This window comes from Theropithecus gelada, chromosome 15 (genome assembly GCF_003255815.1).
Source record: "Theropithecus gelada isolate Dixy chromosome 15, Tgel_1.0, whole genome shotgun sequence".
NCBI lineage: Eukaryota > Metazoa > Chordata > Mammalia > Primates > Cercopithecidae > Theropithecus > Theropithecus gelada.
In genome coordinates, this window is record NC_037683.1 from 75,776,924 (window position 1) to 75,800,260 (window position 23,337).

General features: G+C 39.3%; 3 protein-coding genes across 5 annotated transcripts in view; all 3 read left to right on the top strand.

Moving 5' to 3' along the window:
* The first annotated feature begins 1,025 nt into the window (after positions 1–1,025).
* RANBP6 (RAN binding protein 6) lies at positions 1,026–5,647 on the top strand. 3 transcript variants are annotated; one of them, XM_025359386.1, is made up of 2 exons: positions 1,033–1,201; positions 2,317–5,647. In XM_025359386.1, the coding sequence occupies exons 1-2, from the start codon at positions 1,066–1,068 to the stop codon at positions 2,385–2,387; spliced, it is 207 nt and encodes a 68-aa protein (XP_025215171.1). In that variant the 5' UTR covers positions 1,033–1,065; the 3' UTR covers positions 2,388–5,647. The 3 variants fall into 3 exon arrangements, with proteins under 3 accessions (XP_025215169.1, XP_025215171.1, XP_025215170.1); XM_025359385.1 differs by having other exon boundaries at positions 1,033–1,260; positions 2,317–5,641; XM_025359384.1 differs by having other exon boundaries at positions 1,026–5,641.
* A 2,460-nt stretch (positions 5,648–8,107) lies between these two features.
* KIAA2026 (KIAA2026 ortholog) overlaps positions 8,108–23,337 on the top strand; it is an 88,524-nt gene continuing 73,294 nt past the window's right edge. Inside the window, exon 1 of the mRNA XM_025359382.1 lies at positions 8,108–9,395. Coding sequence (XP_025215167.1) covers positions 8,803–9,395 — 593 coding nt within the window. The 5' untranslated portion in view covers positions 8,108–8,802. The remainder of the gene's footprint in view (positions 9,396–23,337) is intronic.
* LOC112607957 (small nuclear ribonucleoprotein G) lies at positions 17,955–18,480 on the top strand. Its single transcript, XM_025359387.1, has one exon. It carries the CDS (start codon positions 18,011–18,013, stop codon positions 18,239–18,241), a length of 231 nt encoding a protein of 76 aa, XP_025215172.1. The 5' UTR covers positions 17,955–18,010; the 3' UTR covers positions 18,242–18,480.

Genomic DNA, 23,337 nt, shown 5'->3' on the forward strand with positions numbered 1-23,337 from the left:
TAATTTCTGTTATACAGATTTGCCTGTTTGGTACCTTTCATATGAATAGAATCATACAATATGTGGTCATGACTGGCTTCTTTTACTTGGCATGTTTTCTTTTTTTTTTTTTTTTTTTGAGACGGAGTTTCGCTGTCGCCCAGGCTGGAGTGCAGTGGCCGGGTCTCAGCTCACTGCAAGCTCCGCCTCCTGGGTTCACGCCATTCTCCTGCCTCAGCCTCCTGAGTAGCTGGGACTACAGGCGCCCGCCACCTCGCCCGGCTAATTTTTTGTATTTTTTAGTGGAGACGGGGTTTCACCGTGTTAGCCAGCATGGTCTCGATCTCCTGACCTCGTGATCCGCCCATCTCGGCCTCCCAAAGTGCTGGGATTACAGGCTTGAGCCACCGCGCCCGGCCTACTTGGCATGTTTTCAAGATAGATTTATTGTTTTAAAATTATCAAAGTAACAATAAATTTAGAAATAAAAAAGAAAAAAATCACTCATAATCTGACCGGAAGCAGTGGCTCACACCTGTGTTCCCAGTACTTTAGGAGGCCGAGGCGGGCGAATCACCTGAGCCCAGAAGTTCGAGACCAGCCTGGGCAACATGGCAAAACCCTGTCTCTATAAAAAACACAACAATTAGCCGGGCGTGGTGGCTCGCGCCTGTGGTCCCAGCTACTGGGGGAACTGAAGCGGGGAGGATCCCTTGAGCCCAGGAGGTTGAGGCTATAGTGAGCAGGGATCGCGCCACCGCACTCCAGCCTAGGTGACAGAGCGAGACCTAGTATCAAAAAAAAAAAAAAATCAGTCATAATCCCATTCTAATCAGTGCTTTTCTTCTCTCCTCTGCAAGTGCACGTTTATCTTATTGAAAAACAAATGGAGGATGCCATTGGCTTCCACACAGCTCTCACCTCTCTCCAAAACCTAGCTCGCCGCCTGCCAGAGCGCAGCGAAAGCTTCTGGGCAGAGGAGGGAGAAGCACCCCGCCCATCCCCGCCGGCGCCTCGCCTACGTCACTGCTTCGAGCCGCAGACCCCCTCCCTCCTTCCCGGTCGCGGTAGCTTTGACAGAGCGCAATGGCGGCGACCGCGTCTGCAGGGGTGCCGGCGACTGTGTCAGAAAAGCAAGAGTTTTACCAGCTTCTGAAGAACCTGATCAATCCAAGCTGTATGGTGCGGAGGCAAGCAGAGGAAATCTATGAAAATATCCCAGGTCTGTGTAAGACTACCTTCCTCTTAGATGCCGTCAGAAATAGAAGAGCAGGTTATGAGGTGAGACAAATGGCTGCCGCACTGCTACGACGGCTTTTGTCCTCTGGGTTTGAGGAGGTTTATCCAAATCTGCCTGCTGATGTTCAGAGGGATGTCAAGATTGAACTGATTCTGGCTGTTAAGTTAGAAACACATGCTAGCATGAGGAAAAAACTTTGTGATATTTTTGCAGTGCTGGCCAGGAATTTGATAGATGAGGATGGTACTAACCACTGGCCGGAAGGACTGAAGTTTCTTATTGATTCAATCTACTCTAAAAATGTGGTTCTATGGGAAGTTGCACTTCACGTTTTCTGGCACTTTCCTGGGATTTTTGGGACCCAAGAGCGGCATGATTTGGATATCATCAAACGGTTGTTGGACCAATGTATTCAAGATCAAGAACATCCAGCAATCAGGACATTATCCGCTAGAGCTGCAGCTGCATTTGTACTTGCTAATGAGAATAATATTGCTCTTTTCAAAGACTTTGCAGACTTGCTTCCTGGAATCTTACAGGCTGTGAATGACTCATGCTACCAGGATGATGATTCAGTGCTAGAATCCCTTGTCGAGATTGCAGATACCGTACCTAAGTACTTGGGTCCTTATTTAGAAGATACTCTACAGTTGAGTTTGAAGTTATGTGGAGACTCTAGGCTTAGTAATCTGCAGCGCCAGCTGGCCCTCGAAGTTATAGTGACCTTGTCTGAAACTGCCACTCCGATGTTGAAAAAACATACAAATATTATTGCACAGGCAGTTCCTCATATATTAGCAATGATGGTTGATCTACAAGATGATGAGGACTGGGTAAATGCTGATGAAATGGAAGAAGATGATTTTGACAGCAATGCAGTTGCTGCGGAGAGTGCACTAGACAGACTGGCTTGTGGGCTTGGTGGAAAAGTTGTTTTACCAATGACCAAGGAGCATATCATGCAGATGCTTCAGAGCCCTGACTGGAAGTATCGACATGCTGGATTAATGGCCTTATCTGCTATTGGAGAAGGATGCCATCAACAAATGGAATCAATTCTAGATGAAACAGTTAACTCCGTTTTGCTTTTTCTTCAGGATCCTCATCCAAGGGTGAGGGCTGCAGCCTGTACTACACTTGGACAGATGGCTACAGATTTTGCACCTAATTTCCAAAAGAAATTTCATGAAACAGTGATTGCAGCTCTGTTACGTACCATGGAAAATCAAGGTAATCAGCGTGTGCAATCACATGCAGCTTCTGCTCTTATTATTTTTATTGAAGACTGCCCCAAATCATTGCTAGTTCTATATTTGGATAGTATGGTGAAAAATCTACATTCCATCTTGGTGATTAAACTTCAAGAGTTGATTCGGAATGGAACTAAATTGGCTTTGGAACAACTTGTGACAACCATTGCATCAGTTGCAGATACAATAGAAGAAAAATTTGTCCCATATTATGATATATTCATGCCCTCACTAAAGCACATCGTTGAGCTTGCTGTTCAGAAGGAACTTAAGCTTCTGAGAGGAAAAACTATTGAGTGCATTAGCCATATTGGTCTTGCCGTTGGGAAGGAAAAATTTATGCAAGATGCATCAAATGTGATGCAGCTGTTGTTGAAGACACAATCAGACTTAAATAATATGGAAGATGATGACCCTCAGACCTCTTACATGGTTTCAGCATGGGCTAGAATGTGTAAAATTCTTGGAAAAGATTTTCAACAGTACCTTCCACTAGTTATCGAGCCTCTTATTAAGACTGCTTCAGCTAAACCTGATGTTGCTCTCTTAGACACACAGGATGTGGAGAATATGAGTGATGATGATGGCTGGCAATTTGTAAATCTTGGAGACCAGCAGAGTTTTGGAATTAAAACTTCAGGACTTGAAGCAAAAGCAACTGCTTGCCAAATGTTGGTTTACTATGCTAAGGAGTTAAGGGAAGGGTTTGTGGAATATACAGAACAAGTTGTGAAGCTGATGGTTCCTTTACTGAAATTTTATTTCCATGACAATGTTCGAGTGGCAGCAGCAGAGTCCATGCCTTTTCTCCTGGAATGTGCAAGAATTCGTGGCCCAGAGTATCTTGCACAGATGTGGCAATTCATATGTGACCCCTTAATCAAGGCTATTGGTACTGAACCGGATACAGATGTGCTCTCGGAAATAATGAATTCTTTTGCAAAGTCCATTGAAGTTATGGGAGATGGTTGCCTTAATGATGAACACTTGGAAGAACTGGGAGGAATACTGAAAGCAAAACTTGAAGGGCACTTTAAAAACCAAGAATTGAGACAGGTTAAAAGACAGGAAGAAAACTATGATCAACAGGTTGAGATGTCTCTGCAAGATGAGGATGAATGTGATGTTTATATTCTGACCAAAGTATCAGATATTTTGCACTCATTATTTAGTACTTATAAGGAAAAGATTTTACCATGGTTTGAACAACTACTTCCATTAATTGTAAATCTAATTTGTTCAAGTAGGCCATGGCCAGACAGACAGTGGGGATTGTGCATATTTGATGACATCATAGAGCACTGCAGTCCAACTTCATTTAAATATGTAGAATATTTTCGGTGGCCAATGCTACTAAATATGCGAGATAACAACCCTGAAGTCAGGCAAGCTGCTGCTTATGGCCTGGGTGTCATGGCACAGTTTGGTGGAGATGATTATCGTTCTTTATGTTCAGAAGCTGTTCCACTGCTGGTAAAAGTTATTAAGTGTGCAAATTCCAAAACCAAAAAAAATGTCATTGCTACAGAGAACTGTATCTCAGCAATAGGGAAGATTTTGAAGTTTAAGCCTAACTGTGTAAATGTAGATGAAGTTCTTCCACACTGGTTATCATGGCTTCCACTGCATGAAGATAAAGAGGAAGCTATTCAGACTTTGAGTTTTCTCTGTGACCTAATTGAAAGTAACCACCCAGTTGTAATTGGTCCAAATAATTCCAATCTTCCCAAAATAATCAGTATAATTGCAGAAGGAAAAATTAATGAGACTATTAACTATGAAGATCCTTGTGCCAAACGTCTAGCTAATGTCGTGCGTCAGGTACAGACTTCTGAAGATTTATGGTTGGAATGTGTATCGCAACTTGACGATGAACAGCAGGAAGCCTTACAGGAGTTGCTAAATTTTGCTTGAAGCACTTTAATATAACTTGAATATTATCTACCATAAAAGTAACTACAAATAAGTGTTGTGAATAGATTTTATTATAAATCAGAGAACTGTTTTCTCCCTGCTAAGCAGTTTATAGTTCTTCCCCATGTTTCTCCAGAATTAGTCAGTGTTAGTCCTCTGTTTATCTTGCATGTTTTATCTTCCAAACACAGACCTTGGTGATAACCTGTGCTTCAAACTGTCTTACAAAGTTTGTCACCTTTCCCCTAGTTAATGTAAAGTATATAAATTGTTGCTATTTGATTGAACTATTATTGATGCTAGCCAAGCAGTATACTTGATGTGAAGATGTCATGCTATCACAATATGCTAAGAGCTCACGAAAATAAGATAGAATTTCCAGGACAAACATCTTTGGAATTGTGAATGAAGGATATAGTGGCAGGCTTGTCCCTCTTTGATTAATATTCTTGATATTTGTGGTGATGGGAGGATGCTGGTACTAGGAGAATTTTGAGATATTGCAGTGGATATGGGATGTATATGAACTTTTTCATAATATACTCCTGGGAACTGGGTGGGACATACCCATATTGTAGTTCCCAGCGTGTCTGGTTGAGAGTTAGAGAACTGTTAAATTTCTTTAGCCAGACAGGTCTCTATTCTTTTAAGTTATCCAGGACTCTAAGAACCATAGTTACTGACAAGGGAGTCCTGATACATCTAATATTGGTAGCATGTAACAGTGTTTGACAAAGAGTAAGTAAGCAATATTCTTGGGAGTCAGTGTTGTGTGTTTCAGCAGAGTTTGTATATGTATGACATTTTCTCCCTGCAAAGCAGCTCAACAAGAGAAAAATCTGTAGTTACAGGGCTTAAATTGATTTCTATTTCAAAGAATTTCCTAATAGATTCTAGAGTAGCACTGAAGAGTATTCTATTGTAAAAGTGAGAGGAAAGCAAATTTAATTTTCTTTGAATATGAAAAAGAAAGCAACTTTGAGAGTAGTCATTTAGCAGTAGATGTGCATTATTATGAGAAAACAGTTCCAAAAATCCGAGGTTAATTATATTAACTGGAATGTCGGTCTTTAATGTCGAGCTTATGGTAGGGTAGAAAATAGCTTTCTACTCAGCTAATCATTAATCGTTGATCCAAAACTTAAATAAATCTATAATTTCCTGGGGCTATTATGAGTACTGTGTATGTATTTAGCAAATATTTAAGATCTAGTAAGTGCTCAATAAATTGTAGTTGTTATTGCTGTTGTTGTTTGTACTTCTATTGTGTTCTTTTATAGTTTGGAACTCCTTTTACTTCAGAATTTTCCCAATCCATTCCCTATTCATTCATATTGGCAGGCTATTTAGGCTAAAAGGAAAATTAAGGACATTATGTATAGTATGATCACAATTTTTAGTATATTTAAGATAAATAAAGTATAGATGAATGAATAGAAAAATCCCACCTCAAAGTACTAATAGAGGTTTTCTCTAGGTGGTAGGATTAAGTGGCAAATTTTCTTCTCAGTTACCTATATTTTCTAATTTACATACATACCTACAACCAACATATTTCTTGTTTTGTTTGTTTGTTTTGAGATGGAATTTCGCTCTTGTTGCCCAAGCTGGAGTGCAATGGCGCAATCTCAGCTCACTGCAACCTCCACTTCCCAGGTTCAAACGATTTTCCTGCCTCAGCCTCTTGAGTAGCGGGGATTACAGGTGCGCACCATCACTCCCAGCTAATTTTTTGTACTCTTAGTAGAAATGGGGTTTCACCATGTTAGCCAGGCTGGTCTCGAACTCCTGACCCCAGGTGATCTGCCCGCCTCAGTCTCCCAAAGTGCTGGGATTACAGGTGTGAGCCACCACGCCTGGCCCATATTTCTTGTGTAACAAAGTTTCTTTTTTAAGACCAAAGACCCGATCCTACTTTCATTTATAGTTAAGTTGCTATCATCTTGACCTCTTAGTAACCTAGAGTTGAGGTTCCTTCTATTCACTCACACTTTTCTCTTTTATATAATCTTAATTAAGAAACCCTTTATCAACATTTCTAGCAATTCCCTATACTTTTATGTATGAGGAATTAGAAATTCTGCCAGATGACTTGGAATTAGGCACCTGGAGTTTTTGAAGTATGACAGACCTAGATTTTAATTTTGGTTAACAACTTTCTTAAACTAAGAGGCAGTTTCCTCATCTGAAAAATAAGCCTAATACCTAGCTGATAGGATTGTTGTGAGAATTAAAGGAGATAATGAATATAAAGTGCTTAGTGGCACAGGGTTCAATAAATATAAGCTAATATTGTCCAAGAGTCATGAAATAGGGCTGATGACTAAAGAGGAGTAGAGGATGTTTGCTTGGGTACGTTGGGCTTCAGATTCCTGGGCTTTGTCAAAAGAAAGGAGGAATGTATAGTCAGACACACTTTTTGGTTGCCAGGTGCTGAAGTAAGATTGATCCCTGCATTTTTTTTCTGTGAGCTGAAGTTCTTTTGTGGACTCTGAGGGAAGAGAACCCTGTAAATGCATTATATATTACAAATGTCTGATGAGAGGAGACCTCGAATACTAGATAAAAGGTCTGTGTGGAGGACAGTGTCAATACCCTAACTAAAAGAGTGTTCCCGCTTCACTATTTTACCTAAGAGTGATACTTAACTTACTGGACAAAAAACAGCTTTGAGGTAAAACAAATTTTTATCTTTTTATCACTGCTTTAAAAGTTCACATTAATGAGAAGTAAACAATTGTAAGAGTCCGAGTATCCTAATCATTTAGTTATACACATTTTACTTTTAAAATGCATGATTTCTGTAATTTTGTTTTTGTGTTCAGGTAATTCAGGTTTCAAACGAGGGTTCTGTGTACCTAGAAAAAATAATGTGCGTCTTTCAAATAGAATATGAGAAAATAGTAATATTTGCTTTGCGGAACCATAAATTCCTACCTCTCAACTAATTTTAAGTAACATGTAAACCAATGTGAATGATGAGTCCACTTTTTAGTCATTATTTACACAGTAATTGTAAAATATAGTGAGCTTGTCAGCCCATGCAAACAACTGTTTAATGCTGTACAGCTCAGACATGAACTATTTTGACTGTTTTCAGTCCCAAGAATTTGTTTAAATGACGTTCCATTCTCTTTCTTTATTCTTAACAGATCTCAGGAATCGGGAAGGTGGAACTTTTTAACTGAAAACATGGAATTAGTTCCAAAATATGAATTGATGTTAAGAGCTGGAGTTCTAAAAATCACCTCCTTTTCTTCTGCATGTGAACGTATGGTCGAGTCCTTAAACTTTCTAAACTTCTCAAAATTCTGGTTATATATAAAAGACTCGCAGTCACAAGGGAGAGTGGGAATAGAATGTAAATTTTATAGTAGATTTACATTTTGCGCTTTCTCACTATTCATTTGCCATTAACAAAGGTTATCTAGCAACTTTAATTTTAGTTTGGGGGGCTAACAAGCGCCTTGCAAAAGAAATTTCCTCTTGCAGCACTTGCTTTAAACAAACACCCTTTTGGCCACCTTCCCAGGAGGCGATGACTAAAGCTACGCAGGCGCCTTGCTTCCCCTTCCATCAGCCTCTTAGCTTCGCCTACGATTGATTACATCATTGGTCCGCGCAACCCTAGCAGGCTTCTGGGCCTGTAGCTGAGCCGAAGCTCTTCCTTTTGCGTAGCGGGGCGGGGCGCGATGCTGGCGGGAGGGGGCAGAAATTGTTCTACTACGCATGCGCACTGGGGATGGCGACGGGGCCTCTTTCTTTGCTTCTCTCAACAGCTCTTCCCAGTCGGGGGGCTGAGTGCCCTCCCCCTTCTCTCCCTGCCCCTCCCCTTTCTCCCCCACCACCGCCCAGCGGGGCTTCTAACTGACAGTTGTCGCCGGGCCCAGTCCGCGCGCCGCCTCCTCCTGCCCGTGTCCCCCGCAGGTAGAGAGGGGCGGGAGGGGGTGTGAGGGAGAGGAGGAGCCGGAGCCGCCGCTGCGGCCCCCTCCGGGGAGGGGAGAGGAGAACCCCCTTCCTCCTCGCCCCCTCCCAGCCCCCCGCTGGCCCGGGAGGGGGTGGGGCGCCGAGGCTGCGGCGACCCGGCGGGGCCTGGCCGGTGAAGAGCAGGCGGGCGGGGTGCGGAGGGGTGAGGCCGGCGAGGGCCGTGCGCGCGCCGCCGCCGGGGGGAGGGGAGAGGAGGGCACCTAGGCTCTCCTCTTCTCTCCCCCCTCCCCGCGCGCCATGTAACCCCGCCCCGCCGGCGGTGAGCTCCAGACCCCCGCGCGCACCGAGCCGAGCCGGCGGCTGAGGAGAGCCAGGCCCGATGTGGCAGGGGCTACGCGCCGCGGCCGAGCCGTGAGGAAGCGGCTCGCGCTCACGCGTCCCCCAGCACCTCGAGCGGCCGCTCCACACCGCCCAGCCTAGGCCTGTCGGGGCATGAGCGTGCCCGGGACGCCGGGAGCGATGGAGCCGGCCGGGGAGGAAGAGCGGTCGCCACCGGCGGCCGAAGGAGAGGACGACGAGGAGGAGGTGGCAGCGGCGGCCACGGCCTCAGGGCCGGCCCGCGGAAGGAGTGCTTCCTTGCTGGAGGACGCGGACGGTCAGGAGGAAGAGATGGAGGCGATGGTGATCGGAGGCGGTGGCTGCAAGGAGCAGGAGCTGACCTACGAGCTACAGCAGGGCTACCGCATCCTGGGCGAGTTCCTGCAGGAGAAGCACCGGGGCCTCACCGCCCCCTTTCTGCAGCCCTTGGGGGGCGTTGCCACCGCGGAGGAGGAGGTGGCGGAAGGGCCGCGCAGCGGGGGTCGGGGCGGTCGCGCCTTCCCGCAGCAGCCCGGGCAGGGCATGTGTCTGCTGAAGATGGAGGAGAAGTTCGCCAGCGGCCAGTACGGGGGCATCACCGAGTTCGTGGCGGACTTCAGGTTGATGCTGGAGACGTGCTACCGCCTGCACGGAGTGGACCACTGGATCTCCAAACAGGGCCAGAAGCTGGAGATGATGCTGGAGCAGAAGTTAGCGCTTCTTTCTCGGTAAGCAAGCCCGATCCCCGGTGGGACTGACAGACTGACACAAACACACCCTCACACGTGTCCGAGGATGGGCTGGGCCAGGGGCCTGGGGGCGGTGCTGATAGGGGCTGAGTCGGTGCTGGAGAAGCCCGGGAGGAGGAGCGGCGCTGGGCGGGGACCGGAGGGGTGTGGTGGGTGTGGGCCGAACCCGGCGTGCGCGTAGACTGAGAACTGAGAAGGAAACCCGGGTCTGCATCGCTGAAGAGCTGGGTACAGTTTGCAGATGTAAGATGGAATGGGCCCTGTAGGAAGAATTGCACGTGTAGGCAGAGCAACAGTTTTTGTGGGATGGAGGTTGGACCCTTAACTTTCAGACAGTTTAACATGACATTTAAAACAGCGTTTAGGACGAAATATCTCTAGAAAAATAATTTTGGCTTATGTAAAAGGGTGTCTGAAACCATTAAAAATAATTTTATCATTTACTACTCATGTCGGTCATTGAAGATTTATGGAGTGTTAATAAATGGTTAATGGTTACTCTTGCGTACTACTGATCTTTTCTCTCCATTTCATCTGAGGACACCGAATTTTTGCAATAATAGGGAATGCGTCAACACACATTTTCTAAAGTTTACACGTTTATGTTTATTCTGCCAGAAATCATAGGCAAGTCAGATGACACTGTGCTCTTGGTATCCACCACCCATATATCCAATTATTTAACATTAAGAGGAGGATACTAAAATGAATGTGTTGTTTTATAATAATTGTATAGTCGATGTCAGTCAAGTTAATTTCTAAAGTTTAAATTTTTCGGGAGTGGAAAAATTCAGTGTTTTTGGAATTGGTAGTTGAAGTGGAATAGTAGTTTGTTCACTTTCAGAATGAGGTTAAGTTGAGCAAGTCACTTAACCTGTTTGGCCTCAGTTTCCTCATCTATCAAACGGGGATAATATTAGTACTCGCGTAGAGTTGCTTTGAGGATTGAATGAGTTAATAAATGTGAAATCCACAGTGCTGGTCCCATAGTTAGCCCAGTATAAGTGTTAGCCATTGTAATGTAAGTAGTAGCAGTCGTTGAATAATGAGTGTATACTTCATATCTGAAACTGGGCATTGTACTTGTGCTTTTAAAGAATAGCTCCTAGAAATTGTGTTAATTTTTTGGTTCTTGATTTGTCACTTTTTTTTTTGTAACCTTTGTCGTTGGCTTCCCATATGCTATTTTCCAGACTAACTGATTTTTTTCACCGAAAACAGTTAACATAGTGCCTGTCTTCATTAAGGGAACTCTCTTTAAGGAAACTCTTCTTGAATCCTTTCATAGAGTAAGATTATTTAGTAATAGAATAATTATTCACATATTTGCTTTGTAAATTACTTTTAATACTTTAGTAATTTTATATTTCTGTAGTATGTTACCCTTGTCGCCACAGTGCATTGTTGCTGTGACTCACATAAAAAACAATCTATTCACGTTATTATTTTGAAGTTATAAAGTATCCTTCTGATTGATGTCACAATATTTTAGACCCGGAAGAACCTTAGAGTTCATCTAATTTATCAGATGTGCAAATAGGGATTTAGAATGAGGCAAGAGAATGACTGAATAAAAGTGCTAAGAGATGGCATGTGAGTTTGAATTACTGGTGTTTTCAAAAGCTCTGTGTGTAATAAACATTTATTTTTTTCTTTTCCTTTCTCTGAGTCTCGCTCTGTCACCCAGGCTGGAGTCCAGTGGCGCAATCTCACCTTGCTGCAACCTCCGCCTCCTGGGTTCAAGCAATGCTCCTGCCTCAGCTTCCAGAGTAGCTGGGATCAGCTGTCACCGCACCCGGCTAATTTTCATATTTTTGGTAGAGATGGGGTTTCACCATGTTGGCCAGGCTGGTCTGGAGCTCCTAACCTCAGGTGATCCGCCCACCTCGGCCTGCTTTCAAAGTACTGGGATTACAGGCCCTAGCCACCATACCCGGCCTGTAATAAACATTTCTTAGTCTTACAAAAGAGCAGACTAAGAAACTAATTTTTCCTAGAACTTTATTTATTTATTTGTAGTTTCCAGAAATACTATGCTGTTTCATGCCTGTAGTTCAGCATTCGGGAATGCCCCAGTTAAACCTTCCAAAAAAGTTGAGTGGTAATATTCAACTCCTTCAAGAATCAATTCAAATATAAACATCTCTATGATAGACTAGTCTCTTTCTTCTTTTTCTTACTCTCCTTTCCTTTCTCTTATTTCCTTAAATAAAGTTTCCTAGAAACTTTATTTACCTAGAAATAAAGGTAAATTTCTAAATGCTTAGAATCATCATTCTCAGTGGTTAATGCTCAGAATACTTATATTCCCATGTGATCTAATAGTATCCATATTTAGAAATTAAACTTATAACGTTTTATAGTTTGTAAATGTAATGTACTTCTGACATTCCTTAGGCCAATAGGGATAAAATTCTTGCTATTTTAGTAGCAAAAAATAGTATCATGACCTCAAACAGTTAATTAAAGTTGGAGTCCTTCACTTTTTTGTATTTGATGTATGCAAACACATTAGGTTTGCGAGACCACACTTGTGGATACTGGGACATCAGTTCTTCTAGCCTAAAATCTGAGTCATTACTAACTGCTTCCAGTGGGCACAACTTTGAGAAAAGCATGGGTCACAGCTGTTTGGAATGCAACTAAGATATATAGATGTTTCAAAACAGTATTCTATAGAGTGTTCACGGGAGTATGATTTTCAGCACATAAATGACTTAGATATCTTATTTGTAAATATCTCAAAGTGGTATATGGTATTTTAGAAATGAAACCAATGAATCACTTAGATATTATTTAAATTTTCTGTTGTCTTCTGGAATATATTTGTGAGACACTAAAGGAACTTATTTTCAAAGTGTAAAGAGACTTTAAAGCCATTCCATATACTGCTGAGCTTTCTTGTGAGCAATAAATGAGGTACATTAAGTAAAGAGGATACCACATTCTCATTAGAGAACAGCCCAATAGCATTAGTACCCTGGACATAGCATTTACCTTTTTTTTCCTTTTTTTAGACAGAGTCTTGCTCTGTCACCCAGGCTGGAGACCAGTGGTGCGATCTGGGCTCATTGCAACCTCTGCCTCCCAGGTTCAAGTGATTTCTCTTGCCTCAGCCTCCTGAGTAGCTGGGATTACAGGCCTGTGCTGCCACACCCAGCTAATTTTTGTATTTTTAGTAGAGAAGGGGTTTCACCATGTTGTCCAGGCCGGTCTTGAACTCATGACCTCAGTGATCCACCTGCCTTTGCCTCCCAGAGTGCTGGGATTACAGGCATGAGCCACCATGCCCGGCAACACAGCATACAACTTGAATCTCAGTTTCCTTATCTTTATAATGAGGGTGTTAGGGTAGCATAATTGTGCAAGTATTTAAGTATCTGCTAGAATTAGGCATTTATGCCTCTGAGATCAAAAGGTAAGTTCCCTGGCCCTAAGTGGTTTGTAGTTGAGTAGGAAAACAAATACTTAAAAATAAAATAATTCTGTAATGGACATAGGAACGAAGTACAAGGGGAATTTAAAGGAAAATGACATAAATCTGAAGCGGAAGGGGTGAATGTGGGGATGACAAGTGAGAAGGAGGTAAGGAAAAGGAGAAAGACTAGTCTTATCATAGAGGTGTTTGTATTTGAATTGATTCTTGAAGTAGTTCAATATTACTACTGAACTTTTTAGGAAGGTTTAACTGGGGCATTCCAGAATACTGAACTACAGGCATGAAACAGCATAGTATTTCTGGAAACTACAAATAATTCTCTGTGCTTTACTGTGGTTTCCAGAGTGGTCTGTGTACCTCAGGAAGTAGACAGGATGACCCACTGGGGTGAGAGAAGAAAATATTAGAACCTAAGTATGTTCTATTATTATTTTATCCTTTTGAAATATCTTTTTGTTTGCTTTTTGTGATGTTTAAAGCAGCAATGCATGTATATAATCTGTAAACAATTTATAAATATTTATGATTTTTATATTATCTATATATATTTTCAAGAGAGGCAGGACTAAAATCCAGGTCTGCTCTTTCAGTTTCCAAAAGCTGATTAATTCTCAGAATGAATTCCAAATTGAGCTACTGGTGTATCTATTGCCTTCTTCAAAGGTGATAACATATTTTGAAAGTCCTAACACAGATTTTTAAATTTTTAGTATTAAAAATACAGTTTTGACCGTGCATTGCTATAGATACTATTTTCTGTGTTAGACAACATCTCTGTTCTCAAGAAAGTTATATTTTAGAAGGGATCTCATTCATCCATTTGAGGCAACTGCGAGAAATAACAATTAACATTAGAAACAGGGAGAAGATCATCTAAGTGGAAAGGAATAGAAAATACTTAATAGGAAATTATGAACAGAACTTTAGAAAACGTCAAATGTTAGTTTGAATTTTTACATCTTCCAAAACTGATTTTTAAATGATGATATTTTTGAAAACTTTAAGAATATTTTCATGTAACCTGAAGATGTTTTTTCTAGTTTTGAAAGGTTGTCATTAGAAAAGTTGCATCACCAGTGACACTAATAGAGCTAAAATTTAAATTTTTAGTTTTGCCATTTAAGGTAATATCTTGGCGAAAATAAGCTAGTGTATATCTCTGTTAAAATTATTCTTGATTTCCATATTGTTACTGTTAAAAAATGGTACATGTATGGGATTGAAAAGACTTTCTTAAAATATAGCTGAAGGTTATTTGGTTTTGTAATTGCTTTTTAGTTGGCAGAATATTTTTTGGATTGGGGTAAGAGTACAGCATCCTTGCCCAAGTGTGGCAGCTGACGCCTGTAGTCCTGGCACTTAGGGAGGCTGAGGCGGGTGGTTCACTTGAGGCCCGGAGTTTGAGACCAGCTTGGCCAACATGATGAAACTCCATTTTTACTTTAAAAAAAGAAAAAAGTAGCCAGGTGTGGTGGCACACACCTGTAATCCCAGCTACTTGGAAGGCTGAGGCACGAGAATTGCTCAAACTTGGAAGGTGGAGGTTGCAATGAGCCGAGATGGCGCCGCTGCACTCCAGCCTGGGTGATAGAGTGAAAAAAAAAAAAGTACAGCATCCTCATGAAGTCTCAAAAATTTAAAAATAGTGGTTTCCAAGTACAAGTAGTAATCAAATTAAAAATGAATTTTTATTTTAATCCTTTCCTGAGTTAAATTTGAATTCTTAGTGGCTTGCTTATGCTCAGTTAAGATCAAAACCTATAAATTAATTGGGAATTTTAACAAGATGTTTATTTCTCCTCAGTAAGTCTAACCCATCCTACCTCCCACTGGCTTCTGTAATTCTTTTTTTTATACAAATCTTTAAATATTGGGGATCTTTGGTAATAGAATCTGGATTTGCCTCATGTTCAGAACCTATAGAATGTTAGAGCTTGATATTCCATGTAGTTCTATTTATTATAGTAGCCATTGTTTTAAAAATAGTGTTATTTCAAGAAGGTTCAGAAAATGTTTTTAAGTGCAGTAACAGAGGTATGAAAAAGTTCAATTAACAAGACATTTATTGAACACCCGCTTTGTTCTGGGGTTTGGGGGGCAGTCCCCAGCCCCAACAGGTTTAAGAGGTGGTAGGAAGGAACACGTATTACAGGCATAGTAAAAGGTTAAGTATGTTTAAACTGTGAGTCTCAAACTTGTTCCATTGTCAGAACACTTAGAAGTCATGGTACTATTTGCACAACATCCTGAAATATATTTTTAATTATATCATATGTTTTTTTTGCTAGGACATCTAAAAGGTTTAAAATAAATAATGGGAGGGAACCCTTAATTGAAGATATTCTATATAGTATCTTAGTTTTTTCCCCCCTATAAATTGGGAAAACATAATCACTTTCGGATTTTAGGTGGTAAATCTTGGTTCAGCTCATGAATGACCACGTTCCAAGGAGCATACTTTGAGGATGTATACTACTGTGATAAGCTATATTATAGTGTGCAGAGGAGGGATAACTATTGGGAGTGGATAGCTGGGATTAAAAATATTTTATTCAAGAGATTATGGTTTTTGAGCTAGGTTTTGAAGAGTGAGTAGAATAATGATAGGTGAAGATGTGTAGTTCATTGAACAGTTATTTGAACTGTTATGTGTTAGATAATATGTAAAGCCCTGTAGATGCAATGACAAACATGACTTTGTCCCTTCAAGGTGATAGGTAAACAGAAACACATAATTAAAAGTTAAGTGTTTGGAGGCATAATTAAAAGTTCAAGTATGGAGGCAGGAGAGTACAGAGTAGTTTAGGGGAACCGCTTATACCCAGTGGTTAGAGTATAGGATGATGAGGATATGTAGTGGCAGCTAAGTCTAGAAAGATAGTCTGGGGCCAATTATAAAGTACCATGAATGCTTGCTAGGGAATTCAGAATCTAGGCAGTGTAGATCCATCACAGGTTGCAACTAAGGGAGTAAAGTGATGATTTTACTAGTAGTATTTGAGGTTTGAAGGCAGAAGTGAAAGGATAATGAGGGAAGAAAACCAATTAAAAGATTATTGAGTTAATTCTATCAAGAGATAATAAACAGTAAGAATAGAAAGGTGGATGGGGATACAAAAGAGGTAAATTCAACAGGTATCAGTGGTAAATGGCAAACTGTTGAATGTGGAGTGTGAAGGAGCAGATGATGTCCAAAATGAATAGGAGCATTTGAGCCCAGCTGATGGTGATGCTTAGGGGACCTGAGAGGAGGCATTCATTTGAAGATAATCCAGCTGAGAATTGTAAGAGTGCATATGGAGCCCAGCATAGTGACAAGGGCTAGAAATGTTTAATTAGAGGGTAACTTGCTGAAGGATGATAAATAAATAGAGTAAATGAGATTGCTCAGGACAGAGTCTAGTAAAAATACAAGGGAGCCAATGGCAGAGCTTTGTGTGAGGATTGAATGTCTTCAAACTGAAAAGAAAAAAGATTACAGTTATGATTATAATATGTATAATGTATATTAAAAGCTGAAATGCTTAATTTAGAAAAGGTAGTTAATGAAGCTGAAAAGAATTTATTTTGGAATAAGTAAAAAGGCATTATTTGAAATATGCTGAACTTACAGACTATTATTTAGAGAGATTGTTCTTCCATTTGAAAATATTAATTTGAGAATGATTTAGAATTAAGACAATAAAGATGTCCTAATAGATTCTAATGTATTTTGCCTTATAGTTTGTTTCTCCTTGCATTTGTGCCCTTGTATTTATTTTTATTTCTCAAAGAACACTAGAGCAGGGAAGAAAAATCATATCTTGGAGAGAAGATGTCATCCCTTTCATAGTTTTATTTTAGCTTTCAGATCATCTTTAGGCTATCTCTGTAAGATGAGAGTTGCCTAGAACAAATAATAGCCATTTTCATTTTCCAGGAACGTGTATAATAATGTGAATCTTAAAATTCATATTAAGTTACCAGAAAATTTTTTTTTTAATTGGGAAAGGCTAATAAGCCCCAGTGGTAATATCTATCACCAAACCCTTTGTTATATCGTCTTCCACCTGAGACCTATGAATATTCAAGAAATAAGCATGCATTACAGTCGGAATATTAAGTAGGTACATTTTGAAAAAAGATTCAGGAAAACCAAGAAAATGTTAATAGTTATTGTTAACTAGAAAGATCCTAAGTATTTTTCATTTTCTTCTTTTAACTTTTCTGTATGTCCTAGGTTTTCTACAATAAGCATATTACTTTTATATTAAAAATGTATTCCACTGAAAGGAAGTTAATATTTACAATTCTGAATAAACCGTATAAGTTAAAAATTGAACACAGACACCATACCCTCCCTTAAGGGATGGACACAGTGTTCAAAAGCATAATAGAAGGTAGTATGTGGTTAATGTGGTAAGACAAGTTCAGTTCATTATTTTTAGCATATATTTACCGTGCTTATTATTTGATAGGCACTATAGGGATATTCAAAGATGGATATGGAAAGACACGAGCGGGTGAACTAAGTTGGTGTAGAGGTTATTCCAGGCAACAAGAATAGCATATCTAAAAGTGCAAAGGCAGAAAGAGCTACTGTATGTAGCTAGGGAATGGCCAGTAGTTTAGTTTGGCTAGAGTGTAATTATATATAGAAAAGTAGTGACAGGTGTGACTGTGAGGGCCAGATTATTTAGCCAGATCACAGAGGGCCTAATATGCTGTGCTAGTATTAGGGAGTTGTATGAAGGATTTTAAACTAGGGAATTACAAGGGATGCATAGATGAAATGAATTAGAGAAAGAGAAAACTAGACTCAATTTGATCTTTTCCCATCCCTTAGTTTTCAGCTTTGCTTATTCTTGACTTCCAAGTTAAAAGAATTGCATTTGACTTTGTTTCTTTTAGATTTGATTATATATATAAATGTATCAGGAAAAATTAGTTTTATATATTGCAGAAATCCTAGAGCAGTGCTAGAAAGAAGAGAAATTTTGCCACATTGAGATAATATGCTAGATTTACATCTCTAAATAATTTGTTAGACTTAGTTGTTTTGTTTCTTTGAATCATTTCAATCTTCTGTTCTCAGGGAAAAAATATGTTAAATAGGAGCCTGAGGGAAGCCGTGCATTCAGTTCCAAGGCGTCTGTGAGCCCGCGGAGTATACGCCATGAGCAAAGCTCACCCTCCCGAGTTGAAAAAATTTATGGACAAGAAGTTATCATTGAAATTAAATGGTGGCAGACATGTCCAAGGAATATTGCGGGGATTTGATCCCTTTATGAACCTTGTGATAGATGAATGTGTGGAGATGGCAACTAGTGGGCAACAGAACAATATTGGAATGGTGGTAATACGAGGAAATAGTATCATCATGTTAGAAGCCTTGGAACGAGTATAAATAATGGCTGTTCAGCAGAGAAACCCATGTCCTCTCTCCATAGGGAAATTAGGTCATATACATTTTCATATTAGACTTTTTGTTAAATAAACTTTTGTAATAGTCAAAAATGCTTTCTCAAATGTTCTGAATATAGAATATTAGCTCTCATTCCAATTTTTTCTAACATGAATTTTCCTGGTTGACACTGATATCAAAGGGTTTTATGCATTAAAGTGGAAGAATCTTATTAAATGTGAAAAAAAAAAAAAAATATATGTTAAATACAGAATTTTATCAATTTAAGTTAGTCAATCTGCCAAGTTGGTTTTAGTAACTTTGCCAATAACCAAAAAAAGAATTATGGCAAATGTAATTAATAAATTATAAACATACTGACAATATCAATATGCTTAATTTGACAACTTAGTTTTTTAGACACAAATTTGTATTTGTAACAATTTAATACTTAGAAGAACATAATCCTTAAAAAATACAACGTTGCTAGTAGAAGGTATTTAAAAACTATTAAATATGATAGTATTTCAAGGTATTCCACAGACTACTGACAAGTATGAGAACCATTTATGTTCTTCAGTTTATCTAAATCCTTCATACAATTCTAGTACGCTAGTGATTTCTACTACTTATTAATTCCAGGCTAGGGAATTTGATTGATAGTAATATTTAAGTCAAAGTTTCTTAGTTATATCCAAGACTTATTTTAAAAGTTTCATGAGAAGAGTATATAAATTATAGGATAACTGAAATCTCTTAATTTTTTATTAACAATTTAAACCCTTTTTATCTCATCTATGCACATGTATTATTTATTTACATACAAAAAAATTAAATGCAAAGTTTGAATTTGTTATATAGCACTTAATCATCATGCTTGGTTGCTTATGAACAAAAGCTGTAAGGATTGAGAGAAGGGAGTCTTTTCTCCTGAGAAGCAGACAGGAGAGAAAAGGATCATAAAAGATTTCAAGGAATAGATACCTTTAGATACCTGTGGTGGTAGGATTGACAGTATTTGCAATATAGATTATTAACAACTATTTTGTGTATACATATTATGGGAGTCTAAAGAAAATAGTTGAATTGTAACTAATATATGTAGACTTTTTAGCAATCCATTGATTAGTGTTTATATTCGTAATAGTTTATTAATTTAAAATGTGTATATCTAGTGGCAATAAAAGAACAGTACAAGAGAAAATCTCCCTCTTTCACCAGTCTCCAGGTCTCCTACTGCTAAGAGGCCAGTCCTACTGTTAATAGTTTCTTTTATCCAGTTGAGTGTCCAATAGCCATCTCAAACTTTAACATGTTCAAAACAGAACTTTTGGTTTTTTTGTTTATTTTTACTAAGTTTAGTCTTAGAGATTTGACCATCCACCAAGTTGCTCTAGCCAAAAAACTAGTATTTTCATTGATTCTTCCTACTTCTAAAGTATATTTTAAATCTTGCCTGTTTCTTTCTACTGTTACCACTTAAGTAAGTGTACTTGACTGTCCTTTACAAAATGTATAGTATGTAACTTACAGTTTGAACTTATTTATTATGTATTGTGTTTGCTTACTTTTTGTGTATCTTCTTTACTATCCATGTAAGCTCAGAGCAGACAGGAATGTTGCCTGTGTTGTTGCCAAACCTACCCCACTACCTGTAAGTGCTTAGTTAATATTGAATGAAGGAATGAATGAATGGATGGATGGATCTGCCTGAAATTTGTTTTGGTGAAGAAGTGAGGTTGAAATCCAGCTTTATTTTTTTCTCAAATACCCAGTTGTCGCAACATCAACTTTCTCCATTATTTTGAATTACCATGTTTATAATATGTTATTGGTGTATTTGGATCTATTTTTCTTTATAGTATGTCTCTGGTGTATTTGGAGCTAACTTTCTCTGGTATGCTGCTGATCTAACTATTCATCTTCTGATATTAAACTTTATTATTGTGACTTTAAAATTTATTTTAATATATTTGGTATAGTGAGTCCTCTTCTAAAAAAAAACCCGTTATTGTCATGTATTTACTTTTCCATTAGATATGTGGCTTTTAAATAAGTATAGCGGAATCAACATTTGCATCACCCATGTTTTGTTCACTTCGCATAAGAAATATGCAGGAAAACAATAGAAATCACTAGTTTGTGGGGAATAAGAAAGGTATTCTTCTCATTCATGAAGTGAAAGATGAAAAGTTGATAGCATTGCTTATTTTCTGTGGACACTGTAATAGCCACATGCCACATTCTTCTAATTTTAATTATGTCCTTAGCTCTTGCCAAGTCCTATATCTCTTTGTTAAGACCTGTTATTTCAGGTAGGCAGGCGCTAAGACTTGCTCTAGCTTTCCTGCCTTTCTTCCTTGTGCCATTGTCTGAATCTTAAAGTGTCCTAAATTTACGATCTGCTACTTTAAAGCCTCATCAATGCTTAGGAGATAAATAGAAGAGTTGGCCAGGAAGAGGAAGCCAAGGTATTATTTACCTGCCTACTTTGCAGACTCTTTACATTTTTAGCATCTTCTAGGGAACATTAGCATATCGAGACAGTATGAGAGTTAGTGACCTAGAGAGCTTCTGTTCTGCCTGCATTGAGAACTCCTGAGTGGTTCTGTGTGGTAAGGAATAGCTGTAGCAGTAGTAATATGTTAAGCAGAGCAGCCCTAACTTACTAAAAATGCTTATCAAACTTGTCAAGGTTGATAAGGCACTTTTCAAATACAATTTCTCGTAAATAAAAACTTTGCATTTGCCTTTGTGCCTTTCCTAAATTCAGAAAAACAGAAGAAATATATTCTAAGCAAAATGATTTTTTAAAAATTAGTTACATGGCTCAGGCATGGTAGCTCATGCCTATAATCCCAGCACTTTGAGAGGCCGAGGTGGGCAGATCACCTGAGGTCGGGAGTTTGAGACCAGCCTGGCCAATGTGGTGAGAGACCCTGTGAAACCCCGACTCTGCTAAACATACAAAAATTAGCCAGGCATAGTGGTGTATGCTTGTAATTTTAGCTACTTGGAAGACTGAGGCTTGCTTGAACCCAAGAGGCAGAGGTTGCAGTGAGCTGAGATTGTGCCATTGCACTGCCTCAATAGCAGTGCAAATAACTATGGATAATTCCTAAAACTATGCTGTAAGATCTTATCTACCTATATGTATTCCTCCGGAGGGGAATAAATATATTTATTTATATATATTTATTTATTTATTTTTGTTGTTTAATGGCTTTACTTACCACTAAGGATTCCTAAATCAGTATCTTGAACCCCCCGCCTTTAGTTTTAGTTTTGTATTTTTGTCCATAGAACTTTTCCAGTTGGTTGTGCAATTGTTATCTCAAGATGTTAAAAACTGAGTATATTTCTAACCCAAATCTCCTTTCCAGTTTTCCATTTTTGTTTTTGACTTTCACATTTTTGCCAGTGGTGTTATCATTGTTTCAGCCTGAATATGTCAGTCATCTTTGAAGTTTATACTTTTCATTCCATATATACAGATTGTTAGGGTGTTCTTTGCTAAATCCCTGTTGCTCAATAAATATTTTGAAAAATATATTTGAATAATATGAATGAATGTTTTTTGTCTTTATTTAGTATTCTGTCTTCACTCTTTCCTATCTATCTAAAACTGTTCTTTCTGCAAAGTCCAATTCAAGTTCTTAACAAAAGAGTGACCAGATGGTACAGAAAGGTTGACTAAAATAAGAACTGAAAAATATCCTTTACATGTCATAACTGGGAGATCTCTGGGAAGAGGGATTTCAGTGGAGTAGCTCCAAGCAGATGCCACATTATAGATTGAGGTGTGAATGAAAGATGAATTGGATCAGCAGTTTAGATGTGACTCGGGGAATAGTGTGTTTTTAATATAAACTTGGACTTGTTTATATGCTAAAGCAACTAACAGGTAGAGAAAGAGAGTTTGAAGATTCAGAAGATAATTAATGAAATACAAATTTTGAAGACCTGTGTAGTGATTCATTTTTCATCAGAGGATTGGAGGCACATTTTTCACTGAAACATAAAGTAAGGATGGGCCTGGATTTAGATAATTTTGGTTTTTGAGAAGCAGGAAGTTAATGGAGCTCTTACTTAAAAACTACCATTTTCTCTGAAATAAGTTGTGGGCAAAGTCACCTGCGAGGTGATGGAATGAAGCTTTTGAATAATGATAGCATTTGGGCCGGCGTGGTGGCTCACGCCTCTAATCCCAGCAATTTGAGAGGCCAAGACAGGTGGATCAACTGAGGTTGGGAGTTCGAGACCAGCCTGACCAACATGGAGAAACCCCGTCTCTACTGAAAATACAAAATTAGCCGGGCATGATGACGCATGCCTGTAATCCCAGCTACTCAGGAGGCTGAGGCAGGAGAATCACTGGAACCAGGGAGGCGGAGGTTGCAGTGAGCTGAGATGGCACCATTGCATTCCAGCCTGGGCAGTAAGAGTGAAACTCCATCTCACAAAAAAAATAATAATAATAAAATAAAGTGAATAATGATAGCATTTGAAGTTGCTGTTATGGAGAATGAAAGAAGGAGTTGACCACCTTCAAAGAAGTCATATTAGGTACAGTTGAGCCCAGCTGAGGTTATGGTTAGACAACAGAGTACAAGGGGGTTATTTTTTCCTACACTGCTCAGTAGGAGAGGTATAGGATTGAAGGGGCTTTTGACTGAGATGTAAGAGAGAGGCTACATGCCTGAGACAGAAGTATAATTGGTCCAGGGAGATAAGATAAGAGGTTAGTCATGTATTTGATGGGTCTCAACTGGTTATCTATGTGAATAGCTAAAAGAAGTTGAATTATGTTACAGCAAATGAGAGTCAGACAAGGTACTGGAGGTCTGAAGGAAGACAAAAAAGAAATTCAGGGGGAATAAGAGTAATGACTGAGAAAGTAGAAGGTAAAGATCAAGTAGAAAGTAAGTTTAATGGTCTTTGATAAATGCTTTTTTGTGGGTATGAAGGCTGCTTCTTTTTCTGAAAATAATTTTGTATATGAGATAGTTTATAGCTGCAGATAAGAGCAGTGGTCTCCAAACCTTCATGATCTGGCTTCCCAAGCAGCAAACATTTTCAATATGTACCTTCAATTATGC